Consider the following 14281-nt stretch of genomic DNA (forward strand, 5'->3'; position numbering starts at 1 on the left):
CATCAGAATTGTATTCATTTAATGAACAATGATGTTCCTTTTTCTGATATCTTTGAAAAAATTGTGAAGGAAAAAAAGACGACACCGGAAGTGTCACGACACTCAGTTTGCTTAGATCTACAACACATCTGTGAAGAGGAATTAAGCGCTTTAGCTGCGAGCGTTTATCTACAGATCTGTGAGTTTTAGGGACCACCTTTCGATGCGGAAGAGGAGATTGACCCAAAAAGAGGAATAAGAAAAGCTGTTTGTTAGAAGATTACAGTGTTTTAAGATTTTCCTTCAAAATGTGCAACGGGTGCGTGCAAAAGGAATACCCGGACAGGGTGAGTTACTAAGGCAACATACTGGTTAATGTTTAGTTATCTGTAGTTAGCTTGCTATGCGTATCATGTAAAGATAGGTAAACAACCCGCTGCGAAAGAGCAGAGGTGAGAAGTACATTTAATCAAGTACAATTTTGAGATAGGCCTACTTGTACTTTACCTGAGTATTCCCATGTTATGCTACTTTGTACTTCTACTCCACTCAAATTCAGAGGTAAATCGGGTACCTTTAGTCCACTACATTTATTTCGTACCTTTTAGTTACTTTACAGATTTGGAATAATGATGTAAAATATAAACAGCACTTAAATAATACTTAAGTTACACCTGGAGTAACATTCAAAAGCTACCAAGCAGTAATTTATGCAATTTAAAATGAGTTCTACCTTTACCAGCTTTGATAAACACATCAATAATTATAATCAAAACATATAATATACTGTATATTATTCTGAAAAGGGCCAATTTGTATAATGAGTACTTTTACTTTTGGTACTTTAAGTATATTTTTATGGTAGTGCTTGTGTACTTTTACTTTACTTTTGAATGCATAACTTGTACTTGTAAGAGACGATTCCTACACTCTAGTACTTCTTCTTTTACTCAAGTAGAAGATCTGAGAACAACTCCCACTTCTGCAAAAGATGATGACATGTCAAAATTGGGTTGTCAGAAAGCTAAAATGTGATGTGTTCCCTTGACTTTCTGCTCAGGGTAACACCTGTCTGGAGAATGGCTCCTACCTGATGAACTACCGGTGCTGCGCCAGCTGCCATCAGAGGGACTTTGTGCTGATCATCAATAAGGCCACAGAGGATGAGGATGGAGAAGAGATCATCACATATGACCGTCAGTCACTCTTTTTTTATGCTCCTGAAACTTTGACTGTGTTTTTATTGTTGTAAGGAAATAATAATCGAGTTTGTGTCCACACACCTCCGGGGTTGTTGTTTTTTAAGTTTGGGCGAGGCCCCTATCAGTAAAATCTGAGGAAAATGTTCATGTTGCAGCATGCAGAGGTATCTTCTGTACTATAGTGTTAACAGTTTTGGGAAGATGTTTTTCTATCCCTCTAACTGAGAGCCGTAGTACATTACTAAATATGTGCAGATTCCTAAATTACAGAATATTTTAGATTTCAGATTTTTATTATAACATCAAGTTTTAAGCTTTGATACATTTTTGGTCAAATTTGGAATAAGATAGATAAACCAGAACCCATCATAACTCACAAAAAAGCTAGGGGCTTGTAGTAATAATTCCAACTTTCCTTAAAAACGTCTTCCACAGCAGGTTTGTAATCAATCCAATAATGTCAATTTCTCTTTACAGATGTTTGCAAAAACTGTGATCATGTCGTCGCCAGGCACGAATACACTTTCTCCGTTGTTGATGAATACCAGGTCAGATTCTACTCTGTTTTATTGAACATAACTATGTATATTTGTATGTAACGCAAATGCTTCTTTAACTACCACACTCATTTAACAGTATTTATGGTTAGTTGTTCTTGCCACCGTTTAGCCTTTAGTAGATTAAGTCTGTTTTGTGTTGTCCAGGAGTACACGATGCTCTGCATGCTGTGTGGGAAGGCAGAGGACTCCATCAGTGTGTTGCCAGACGACCCCAGGCAGTCTGCTCCTCTCTTCTGAGTGTCACCACCGAAACTGTTCCTGGCTGCAGGCTTCGGGGATCCAACCCTTTTTTATTAAATGCATGCAACATTTTCTTCAATGAGTTTACCATATTTTAAGTCTTTGGCTGTTTATAAACTACTGTATGCTGATAACAGTTGAGCAGGACATAAGGCTTTTTCATATTCCTTGCAACAAATATTCTGTAAGTGAATTGACAGTGTTCTGTAAATAAACAGTTTTTACTACGTTTTATTATGGCCTGCGTTTCCTGTTCAACACAGAATATTTGATGTTCATAAGTAAGAACGACATCTTTCAATGCAGCTGTATACAAGTACAACTTTTTTGAATATCCAAAATGTGTAAAAAATAAATAAAATTCAGTGGCTACATGGTTTGTTAAAAAATAAAAAGCATAAGGATTCATCTGTTAATATCTTTCAGTTCTTTATTTAGCCAGACGGCTTTCCCCCGAAATAAGTATTGCTTACAGGCATTCAGCAGCTTGAAGCATTTTCATTATGTAAAGCTCTGGGCCCAGCTGTGCAGTTCCAATTTGGGAAGGACATGTGAAGCTGCTTGGGACTGATTCTTTATTCTTGACCTTGGCAATGGCTGTTGACAAAACATGTCAAGGATGAACATTCAAACGCACATTTGTAACAGAGAAGCAATGAAGCATTTATATTTCCATGACAAACTAAGAAGCTCATAGGCGTCATTCGCACTGGGGACGCTTACTTTACTGACTCTAAAATGACCCAAAAACATGCTTGCGGAAATGTTGTTTGGCCTTTTTGCCTACATTTAAATGTTGTCTTTTTGCTTTATTTTCTTGTGTGATTTTGGTGACAGTGTGACTATGCTGGACAAAGTTATAGAGGGGGTGCCCAATCTGGCAGCACTAACACCTGCTCTGCCAGATTTGGAAGCCCCTCTTTAGTTTTTCATCTGATGAGCCCAGAGTAAAATGCTTTTTTGTGCAAAAATCTCAAACATGTTAGAAATCCCATCCCTTACAGTCCTGTTACTGAGTTTTAGGTAGTAGGAAAACCTTTAATAGTAACACCATTTTTGAAGCTAATAAACATTTATATCTGGCTCTTGAGGGCTCTGAAGTCAAGTGTACTTCTTGCACCAAATCCATCAATCAAAGTTGATTTATTTAGCCCAATATCACAAATTGTACTTTCGTCTCAGGGGTTTTAAGGTTTATACAGAACATGAATATGCCGGAAATTCCCGGTTCTGTAAGCTTTTAAAATATTTATTGAAGAGAGAAGAGTCACTGTGTACTACTTGACACAAAGCTTCCAAATAAAAGTGGGACTGGTCAGAGGAAGTGAAAAGACACATGCACTTCAGAGCAATTGAAAGTACATTTGTTATAAAGGTTGTCTTATCCACAGAATAGAAGGCTACCAAGCAAAACAACATTGTGTGAAACAAGCACAGAAAATAATAAATGTTTGTTATTGAAAATAAATGTAGAAATACATTAAACATATGTGTGCTCTGTTTTATTCTCTATTTATATATACATATTTTCTTGTGTTTATTTATTCCTGTATTTATTTCCACATGTATTTATTCCCATAGTTATTAATTTGTTCCTGTGTTTATTTATTCCTGTATTTATTACTGTTTTTTTTTAAATGTATTTATTCTTCAAAAATTTTTTTATTCCTGTATTTATTTTTTTCTCATCTCATGTTCTGTCCTCTATACCCGTGTACTCGTTGTGTGAATAAAGCCACACATTCACTCAAAATCACATCACAGCAGGATGTATCATAAAAAAAAACACATATTGGTGGTCCAGAGGTCTCTGCATTGGTTTTTCATGGAGAATCTGGAGAACGTGTCCCCAACACTTTTTCTAACAAAGAAGAAGCTACAGAACAGCTACTTGTGGACATTTTTGTGAGATGGTTTCTAATTAAGTTGCTTACTATAGTATCATATTTTAGTTTACTGTGTTAGCAGTGGAGATAAATAACTGACCAGCACTTGCCATATGTGGGGGAAACTTCTGAAGCAATTGGAGTCAGGACTCAAACAGAGACACGATGGAGAGCTGGAGCTTTGATGGCAAACACTGACGGTTTGTTTGGAGCTTCGGCCGGAGAATTCACAAGACATGTCACGGGCCACGGTTTGACCACACGGTTGAGATGCCACAATCAATCAGCAGGCTCTCTTATGTGCTTACAGGGACGTCTGTCAAAGAAAACAGCTGCTTCCACAGAATTTGAAATGGGATTGTTCTCAAGTGACATAATGCAGTCTGAGTTTGTGTGACTTTAGTTTAACTTGAGTATAAAAAATTAAAGCATTTTTATTCAAAGTTTAACCGACTGTTTTTATCACATTTATCTGATCAGTGACAGTGCTGCTGAGCGTGGGACAACTTCTCGTTTCCATTCCCATTAGAGCCAATATTTCATAAATAGACATCTGCACTTAAAAAAAGAAAAAAACCTATTTGCATAACACCAGGAGTGAATGAAAAATTGTGAGAACATGTAAATGCACTAACCGTTTAATCAACAATGAAAAACTACAGCAAGTGTAGCCATGAATTCAACGTTTGTTTAGAATTGGCATTTATTTAATTGACTATATTTAAAATTGTGCTAAAAAATAAAATGCAACAACAAGGAGACATGATGAACAGGTTCCATTTTTATCAGTTTTCTTCCTTTACCATCTATTTTGTGGAAGAAATAAAATTGCACATCTTTGCTGGTTCATATTATGATGTTCTTTGAGATCATAAGCAGTTCAATAAAAATACACGCCTAAGCAGATTGTACAAATGAATAAAATAAAAAAAAGATCCATTGCAATGATAGTCATGCTCTTTCACAATACTTAAGTATGAGTGCACTTACATGTACATTCTAATATGCGGATGCCTTCTGCATGACAAATATTTTCTAGCAAAGTAAAAGCACACTACTACACTCTGATATGCCAAATGAGCAATTCATTGTCACATATAATAATTAATCCAGCTGTTTTACAGGAGTGAGGTCAAAGCTGCATGCCCTGGTTCTGTACATGTCTGCCGATGTTGGTATACTGCACATGGTGTTATTTATTATTAGTGTTCTTAACGTGAGTTCATGGTTTCTATTAGTGTTTACTATCTTCCTCATGGTACATATCTACAATAAGCATCATTTTTTACATCCCTCAAGTATTTAACATTATCTTTTTGGTCTCATATTAGGCCTATATGGAGAGTTAAGAGGAGTGAAATGAGAGGTAAGAGTTGGCAATCTTAAGGTTTTCTCAACCTTTCTGTTTCAACTGCAGGTATCAAGCCACATCGTCAAGTATTTCGAGAGACACGTCCAACAAATGAATAAATAAATAAATACATTTTATATTACATACAGTACATTCCCTTGAGTAAATACTGTATTTACACATGCTATCAGCGACTGGATGTGAAACAGCCTCTCGCTACAGTTGCACCATCCCGATCAGTCACTTGTGTTCCAAATACAGTCATCGACTCACTTTTCCGGAGCCTTTACTCTCGTGGAGGAGACCCCTTCCCCTGGAGCTGTGGCCCCACGGAGCCTGGAGCCCGGGCCTGTCGTGTGGGTGAGAGTGGCGAGGAGGAGGGGAACCAGAGAAGCTGGAGGGAGAGTAGCTGCGTCCCTGCAGCACCCCGCCCTCCCGGAGCTCCCGGGAGGGGGAGGAGCTTAGGGAGCGCTGCAGGGAGGAGGAGGAGCTGCGAGGGCGAGGGGGGGGGCTGAAGAGCACCCCGCCGCGGTCCTGCATCAGCTGAGTCAGACTGGCCAGGAAGTCTGCGTCGCTGGTGCTGCTGGCACGCACTCTTAACCGGCGCCTTCTTGAGAAAAGACATCATGATTATGATTCTGCATTATGATTCGTCGTGCTCTTGAAATCATTCTGTGAAGTGAAATTCAAGTTATAAACCTTCAAATGTGATCAAGCCAACAGTTTTTGATATTTAAATATATATATATATATATATATATATATATATATATATATATCCCCTTTTTTAGGTGCATGCTTTATACTTTCGTATTCTTGAGGTTTCTTCACTAGCACATGCTTTAATGTTCAGGTTTGTATTATTTTTCTGTCTGAATATATCTGTATAAAACATCCTGTTGTTGTGCATTTCAATGGCAACAGCCTGGATCCATGTTTCCTTTTTCTCATTTTCATACACTTTAAAGCAGTGTCTCAATTTCTGTATGCCTGGATTTTTTTGCAAAACTGAGGAGTATGGAAGAATGCAGTGCACTATGTGTTTCTTACAGTGCACTTAGAGCAGTTAAAAAGTTGAGTGTGGAATGCTGGATACCTATTACCTATACAAGTACATGGTGTATAATGTGGATCATTTTGACAGCGTTATACCTGTTGTCCACGCCCAGGCGGATGGGTGGTTTCCCCGGCGGTGGTCGAGGCAGAAACCTGCTAGTGAGTTGCTCCGGTATGAAGGTGGCGCTCACAGGTCGGGGGATCTTACTCTTACTCCCCGATGAGGAGGACAGGGAAAGAGGGTCTTCTCCGACACAGTCAGACCTGGATCCTCGCTCTGAGAAGAGCCGGTCTCTCGGCAAAACGCACGGCAGGTTGTCACAGGACAGAGACGGAGAGGGGGAGTGGGTGGGGGAGCCGGGGACCGGGCTGCTCCAGCGGTGACGCCTCTCCATGTTCAGGTCCCTGCTCGGAGAGTCCAGGGGGTTGCTGGGAACTGGGATACGACTTAATCTAGGGGACGAGGGACAGTCTCTTATCCGGAGCAGGGCTGGGGGGGGAGAGGAGGAGACGGTGACGGTGCTCTCCATAGCGCCCCCTGCTGTGTCGGCTTGAGGCTGCTGATTGGGCTCCGAGGAGCGGTCAGGCAGACCAGAGTCACTCTCAGGGTCTCTGTCGTTTGTCAGATGAGCAGCGTGACCTTTGGCTGAGCTTGGCACTGGAGCTAACTCCAACTTCTCTCCGTCGTTTAAGATTTCTTCTGGGAGTATTTCAGATTTTTCAGATGGCGCCTCTAGTGGTATTGCAGCGCTCCTCTCATGCACAGGGGACGGGAGTGCACAGCTAGAAGACTGAGAAGAGTTTAATGAGCGTTAGAGGGCTTGACCTTTTTCTGATATGCAACACAATGAAATTGAAAACCATCCTATTATTTATCTAAAGAGCACGTCTAAATGTTCAAATAACATTCATAAGTTGTGGTTTATCCAAGTCTTAGACATGCTAATAATCATAAAGCTTGGAGTTTGAACATATCTATAGTGCTATGGCAATCATTAGTCGAGTTCATTCATGAATAAATGCTTTGTTAGTAGAGCTGCAGCGTTTAATTGGCGTATCACCTAATCAACAATTGAAAAATATGAAAATGTAACTGAATATATTTGGGTATTGGACTGACAAAACAAGACTTTAACTAGGAAACTTACATATACACATATTAGATTCGTTTGGCAGATTAATTGCTGATTAAAAAAAAGGTTAGTTGCTACTCTATTGGTCACCCCTACCTGTTCCATCTGGGTTCGTCCCATCATGACTGAGGGCAGTTGTCCCAGCATCCCCGGCAGTCTCCTGTGGCACAGTAACCACGTGCCGGGCATGGACATCTGTGACAGGACAGGACTGCTGGGCACCGCTGCTGCTGACTGACCCTCCTGCGGCTCGGAGGTCTGATTCTCAGCCTCAGCGGGCGCGTCCGTCCCAGGCTTGTCCTCACACTTGTCCTCACGCTTGTCCTCATGCTTGTCCTCACGCTTGGCCTCGCCTGTAGGAAGCTTGGTGGCTCCAGAACCGCCGCCTTGCTCTAGCTCCAGCATCACCCACTCCTGAGAGTCTCCCTCCTGGGGCACGGGGCTGAGGTTCACGGCCACAAATCCGCTGCTGGCTGCTCCTTCCTCTTGATCAGGGGTGGCTGCGCCCGAGTGCTCCTCGAGGCAGAAAGGCTGCTTCCCCTCCCCCCTCTCAGGAATGGTCATCTTCCCGACTTGAGAAAGGACAGGGCGTTGTTTGCCCAGGCTGAAACAAAATATTGTGCATGTTATGTACATTTCTCAAAAAATTAAATGTTGAAAGCTGTATATATTGTCATTCGATTATATTGTGTACTAACTAGGCCTCAAGAAAGCGTTCGATGGTGGGCTTGGGTTCGGGTGCGAGCCTCTTTTCAAACGCCAAGCTCTGACTGTGTCTCATCCTCCGGAGAAGAGGTGCAGCCCGCTCCATGAACATGGTCTCTGATCGCACCCGTCTAGGAGAACTCTGCATGGAGCCGGTGTTGGGGCTTTGGTTCCCCTGGTTCTGACTGTGTTCATCCTCACTCACCACCTGAGCAGAGTGAACGACAAGGCAGCTCAAAATGTTAATATTTATTGCATTAGAATCCGTCACGTTATTGTTTTACTTCCTGTAAAGGCACAGCAGATATAATTTCATTGTAAAGAAAGGCTTAAAGGGAACCAATGGTGTCATTATTTAAAAGGCACATTTATTATGTAATTGCTATATTCTTCATCAACTGAAGGAAATACGTTTTCATTGCCATTTTAAATATGAAAGCAGGGTGTCAGTAGTGGGTTTGCAGTAGATGTAACAGAGGTTAACCATGATAATTTCTCTAGGCAAAGTCAATGTAGTCTTGCGGTTGTTTTTCTAACAGACATCCACTGCAGTGCAGATAAACTACACATTAAAATGCATGTGTAAAAAAAGCAGTTACATAAAAATCATATTTCAGTAGACAAGAACATTCTGCTTAGCGATTACAGTAACTACATTGCCCTGACCTTCCTGATGGTCGGCTGGACATGTTTAAGGTTGCGGTTGCGGTCCATCTCTTCCCATACATCTGCACCAGGGGTGGTGGGTGTGGGGATGGGGGGGCAGTTGTCTGCGTCGCTGAGGCGCTCCCCTTGCAGGACATCCTCAGTGTTCTCCCTCTGCAGCTCGGCTGGCAGCATGGAAGCGTTGGCCATGCTGTGGAGGAGAGGGAAGGTCACCCTGCAGCTCATTTTCACAGCACAATTCAGAGCAGCTATTTTCTCAGGGATCACTGACTGTGCAGAATTTGAGTCCAAAAGAAATTGCAGCTATACAGGGGTAGACATTAAGGGAGTCTTAAATATCTGGTTCTTTGATATTAAGGACCAGTAGATTTTCATTAACACTGGCCCCACCATTGTAACCACTGGCCCAAGAGCATTCGTCAACTCTAATAATGAAGAAAATTAACACATTTGTTGCAATAGTAATTTATGCACAAACTACATTACTACTTGTACTACAACATTTGAATCATCAGTTCTTCCTAATTTTCCTCAATTGTTCATATTTGGTTTATTAAAATTATTATATTGTGGTCATTGTTAAAGAAAAAAAGGAGGGTATATTGAAGCCAGCTCCATCGATCAAGCCAGTGTGGCTGAAACTTTCTCTCAATCTTCTTCTCAAACTCCCTGTCACTCTCCTTTAACTCTTCCGGTGACTTTCTTTTATTTGAAGATTGTTTTTTGCCCAGCGCTTGGCCGGTTACCGCTGGTATTAAAAACATTTTGGCGAATGGTTAGGTGGCGCGAAAGTCTGTAGTGAAGGAGCGCGCTCTACCGCACTCTACCGCACCCTACCGCACACTACCGCGCTCTACCGCGCACGGGAGCCTGCTCGCGCTGCGCTCCGCAGCAAACAGCTGTTTGCTTTTCATCCAACAACGACAACCGCCTCACGAAACGCTATGTTGTAGTGTTAATAAACGAAACAATTTAACAAAATTGCTTGTCAAAATACCAATACTACAGGACAATGTGATTTGATGTCTTACCGTTTCTTTTTTTTTTTTTTTTTTTAAAGCATTTTTTTTTAATGGCCCGATCGGGCAAGTGGAAAGTACGTTATGCTGGCCCGGGGTGTCTAAATAGTGCTTCTGGGCCAGCGGGCCATTTATAATGTCTAGCCCTGCTATATATTCGAACACATTTTCCACAGAGAAGGGAGATATTTTGAATAACATAAGTGAAAGTAAATGGATTTATGTCAGTAGTAATAGAGCTTTCTTTGGCTGTAAATACCCCAAGTACGCCGGTGTGAGGCGAGTGAGCTGCTGAGCCGTGGTTGTTGTGGCAGTGATGGTCAGCATACCCTCCGAGTCACATTTCTCCCAGTCATAAGGGTCATTCTCCAGCACACTGTGACTCTTCATAGCGTTCTCAAACACTGACATCAGGTGCTGTCGCAGAGAAAACCACAGGCGTCAGCATTTGACAGCTGTAGAGAAATAGACAGTGTGTGCAAAATAAGCCAAACAAGAGATGGCCAACCTGATAGTCTGGCTTAGTGAAGTAGTCCAAGGTCAAGATGTGATCCAGGAAAGCACAAAACTCTGAGGGAAGGTGCTTCAGCATGAGTCGGTGGTCATACGTATCTTTTAGGTTTCCTACTTGTTCCTGAGAGCAGAGAGGCGGTAATTAGAATATGAATTAAAAACACATGCTGATAATTAATAAACCATACAGACAAAAATGCATTGAGGCGCCTACTTTGTCTTTGATTTTCCTCCAGGGAAGCTGACCAACAGTGAACTCAACCAGCATGTAGAAGAGGGACCACAGGTCGTCATGTCGACCCATTTCCTACAAATTACGATACGCAAATGTAAGTAAGGTCGAGGGTAAAACTAAATATGAATAGTAGAATATCATTTTTGTCTGTGCTTACCTTATTCTTATGAGCATTGATTGAAGCATATCGCACAGTTCCTCTGAAGCCTGCCACCGGACGGGGCTATAGGAGAGAATAAAGATATAATTTAATAAAGATATGGTCGAATAGATTAGTTAGCATTATGATGTATTTATAAAAAATGTGTTAAAGGGAACTGGCTTTATTGTTTAAATCTGAAATACATTGCCAATCCAAGACCCTTTTGGGATGGTCACACACTGATGTCACATGGGGTCATTAAGGTGAAGCAGTGGAAGTTGATGTGACGTTACATGAAATGAATTCTAATTTGTTGTGAAATGTGTATATTTATGTGCCTTTAAATAAGTGTTGAGGTCTCTCTAATGCTGTAAATAAAGTAATATAATATCGTATCAGAGTTTCATTTCTTGTAATAACACTTTTCTGTGTTAACATGCTACACCAAACCAATAGGACTACACTTTAAACAGCTTCTCCAACATGAAATAACTTGTGGGATCTTTGATAAAAAAATAAAAAATACATTGCAGGAAATTGACGCAGTATACTTACTGGACGGACTTCTTGGCTGGAGTTGGTAAATTGGCGGGCCAAGCCGAAATCAAGCATATAGCAGCATCTGCAGGTACTGGCTAGCCTTCCCATTGCAAAGTTGGACTACAATTTTAACAACACAAAAAAATAACAAGCAAGTTAAACAATAAACTGACTGTCATTTAAATGTACAAACCGTACAGTGAACTTACGGGTTTGATGTCTCGGTGCAGGAAGCCTACAGAGTGGATGCTTTCAATGGCCTCTAAAATCTGTTTGCCAAGTCGCAAAGTTGTGGAGACGGAAAAGGTGCCGCGGCTCATGGTTCTTCGCAAATCTGCAAGATTCCTCCCCTTAAGAAGATAAATCAGTGTTCAGTCACAGAGTGATGGTCAGCAAAAAAAACTTGACTAACAATGACTGGTTAAAATCCTACCTGGAGTTCCATCACCACGTAGTTGAACCGATCATTTCGGCCACAGCCCACAAAGCGGCACACGTGGTCTTTGCCTGTCAAATAAATATATGCTGTATAAATACAAATGTTGATTTCCTGATTCAGTGAAATCAGTGCTGATAAATGTCAGAATGAGTAAGTTATTCAATCATTGAATTCAAACAAGTTCTTCAGTTGGATTCTGACACAGCAGGGCTACTTTGTTTTGTTGATACAAAAACAAAGACCACCACTGCTTATATCATCAATGTTTTATTATTTATTAAAGGGGCACTTAGAGATCACAGACCTCTGCCAAGGCCGTGCCCCGTATCACAATGTCAACGAAAGTGAAATATAATTTGTGTATCCGCTCTGTGTTTCGGATGAACTCCAAAATGTAATGGATCATTCTTGGCTCATGCTACAGCCTTCCAATACGTTTCATGAAAGAGTGCTAGTAGCTTTTCCCTTATCCTGCTGACGGACAAATAATCAGACCGAATCAAAACTTTGCCAAGGGTAATAAAACATTAAACTTCATGGAAAACGCAGAGAGGTCATACAAGCTAAATGCAATGTGTGAGTTTGGTTATTGCTAGGCCCTTATAGTATACTTATTAAATTGGCAAAAAGCACGATCATGTGGGGAGATACCACTCCATCACTGACAAATGGACAGCATCACTCACCCTGAAGTTTCTTCAGCACAGCCACCTCCATCTTCAGCACCTGTTTGGGTTGTTGAGCAGACTCCACCTTTAAGGCAACAGTGGCCTGGCTCAACTGATCCAGAACCTCGTAGATCTCCCCAAAGCCGCCTCCACCTATCTTCCTTGTCTGCAAAGAAGATCATATTCATTGTCAACCCAGTGTCATCTGTATTTTTTTCAACCTGATTTTGTGATTTCTCTTACCACTTTCCATCTGTCTCTGACCACGTCTGCCACTGACAGGATGTCAGTGTGCTCTCCAGCCCCACTCATCCTGAGAGCTCTCAGCTACAGCCTGCACCTGGCATCAGTGACGCAAGCCCCTCACTGAAAACACATTTTAAAATGCATGTCCATTTTATCTTCGAAAATCTCTGCACTCTGAATGCCTCTGTGCGTGCAAACATCTAAGGAGGAAGCATTACTTGTTAAATGTTTTTGAGTGGCCGACAGAAACATGTGGGGCAATACCATTTCAACTGCTGCAAAGGTTAGCTAACGTTACACCTCACGTCTCAAAGGCTCATTCAGGAAAAAGCTCAACAAAGCTGAATTGTCATACAAAGATAGCAACTGGGATAATTTGACTCTGTGCCAAACACACAACCACGACTAGAGCAGCAGCAATCTCCTCTCATAAATGGCCATAAAGCATGTCGTTTGAGAGGATTAGTCGTTAGGAAGCTAATCTAGCTAACTGAAGGCTTTCAATGCGGCGCGTCCGGTAGTCCAGTAAACAAGCTAACTAGCTTAGCGTGTTTACTAAAGATACCCTCTTCTCCTGACCCCTTCTTACCTCGCTTCGTTGCACCATTGGATTCCCAGTTAAAATCCAAACAGTCCCCATGTCCCGTGCCTGTTGCTAGTCAGCCATGTCATTCCGAGCGGTTGTTTATTTTGGAAATTAGATAATAATAGTGATGGACCATAGCTGACGTTAGCCACAGTTAGCCAGCTAGCCTGCTAATGGATGTGCAGTGATGCCCCGTGCTCTGCCTCACAGTGCTCTGACGTCACAGCGCTAGTCTCTCCTGATTGAGCCGCAAACTCCTGCTGCTGCATCCTCTGAGGAGCAAACTCTGCAACACTTTGCACATTACAACACTGTACAGACAAACTACATGTGGTCCAAATACAGCAATGCATATGTGAATGAACACTGCATTGCAAGCATTGTTGGTCCACTATTTGTGGTGTGTTGTCGAAACATACAGCATTAGAGTAGCAGGGGCGTTGCAGTACATTCTGGTAGTCCTTATAAAATATTAATAAACATTCACCCCACCACTCCTCACCACCACCTCTTAGTGGCGCTCCCAGAATTTAAGAGTGGCAGATGAGGCCACTGACAATCTTTGGGTGGCACACCAAAACCAAAAGCTGAGACTGAGCTTTAGGAATTATATGTTGCTTTATTATATATTATAGTTGTATCCCCCAGGCTATAAGACTGCTAAACCCCTGAGCTCTGGCCTTCACAACTCCATACCATTTGCATCTCACATATGTATCTATTATTACAATAAGCAGTCTTTTAATTCACTGTACAGCATATCATTTTATATTCTATGTTTAGCTTATTCTATGTTACTTAACGCGGCATATAGATATAGTCAGTCTTGCACCATTCTCCTGGACTGTTTTATTTCTACTCTGTTTCTTCTTGTTGTATTTTGATTGTTTTTTCATTTAGTTTTATGTATTATATATATTTGTGTTGCATTGTTGGAGGAGCCTGTGACTGTAGACTGTGCATATGATATGACATAAAGCCCTTTGGACCTTTGAACCTGTTGTAGGAGACTAGTTGAAAAAAAGGTCAATGTGAGTTAAGGAATTGTATACTGATATACTAAGTATTTCAGATTGTTTCAGGGTGGTCGGTCGAAGTAGGCAAATGTTTTACTG

At 41.3% G+C, this 14281-nt stretch overlaps 2 protein-coding genes across 4 annotated transcripts; one reads left to right on the forward strand and one right to left on the reverse strand.

Annotated features, from left to right (window-relative positions):
* The first annotated feature begins 119 nt into the window (after positions 1-119).
* On the forward strand, positions 120-2389 carry churc1 (churchill domain containing 1). Its single transcript, XM_034135702.1, has 4 exons — positions 120-326; positions 1040-1175; positions 1659-1729; positions 1886-2389. The coding sequence occupies exons 1-4, from the start codon at positions 288-290 to the stop codon at positions 1976-1978; spliced, it is 339 nt and encodes a 112-aa protein (XP_033991593.1). The 5' UTR covers positions 120-287; the 3' UTR covers positions 1979-2389.
* Positions 2390-4285: 1896 nt separating this feature from the next.
* Positions 4286-13358, reverse strand: ttbk2b (tau tubulin kinase 2b). Of its 3 annotated transcripts, none has more exons than XM_034135669.1 (15): positions 13170-13358; positions 12578-12700; positions 12353-12500; positions 11661-11734; positions 11437-11577; positions 11243-11347; positions 10703-10768; positions 10525-10617; positions 10306-10431; positions 10057-10214; positions 8779-8968; positions 8106-8320; positions 7504-8011; positions 6371-7065; positions 4286-5825 (listed from the first exon to the last, which is right to left on the reverse strand). In XM_034135669.1, the coding sequence occupies exons 2-15, from the start codon at positions 12644-12646 to the stop codon at positions 5480-5482; spliced, it is 2934 nt and encodes a 977-aa protein (XP_033991560.1). In that variant the 5' UTR covers positions 12647-12700; positions 13170-13358; the 3' UTR covers positions 4286-5479. The 3 variants fall into 3 exon arrangements, with proteins under 3 accessions (XP_033991560.1, XP_033991559.1, XP_033991561.1); XM_034135668.1 differs by having other exon boundaries at positions 4286-5828; XM_034135670.1 differs by having other exon boundaries at positions 5604-5890.
* Between the last annotated feature and the right edge of the window lie 923 nt (positions 13359-14281).

The sequence above is a fragment of the Trematomus bernacchii genome, unplaced genomic scaffold (assembly GCF_902827165.1).
Source record: "Trematomus bernacchii unplaced genomic scaffold, fTreBer1.1, whole genome shotgun sequence".
NCBI lineage: Eukaryota > Metazoa > Chordata > Actinopteri > Perciformes > Nototheniidae > Trematomus > Trematomus bernacchii.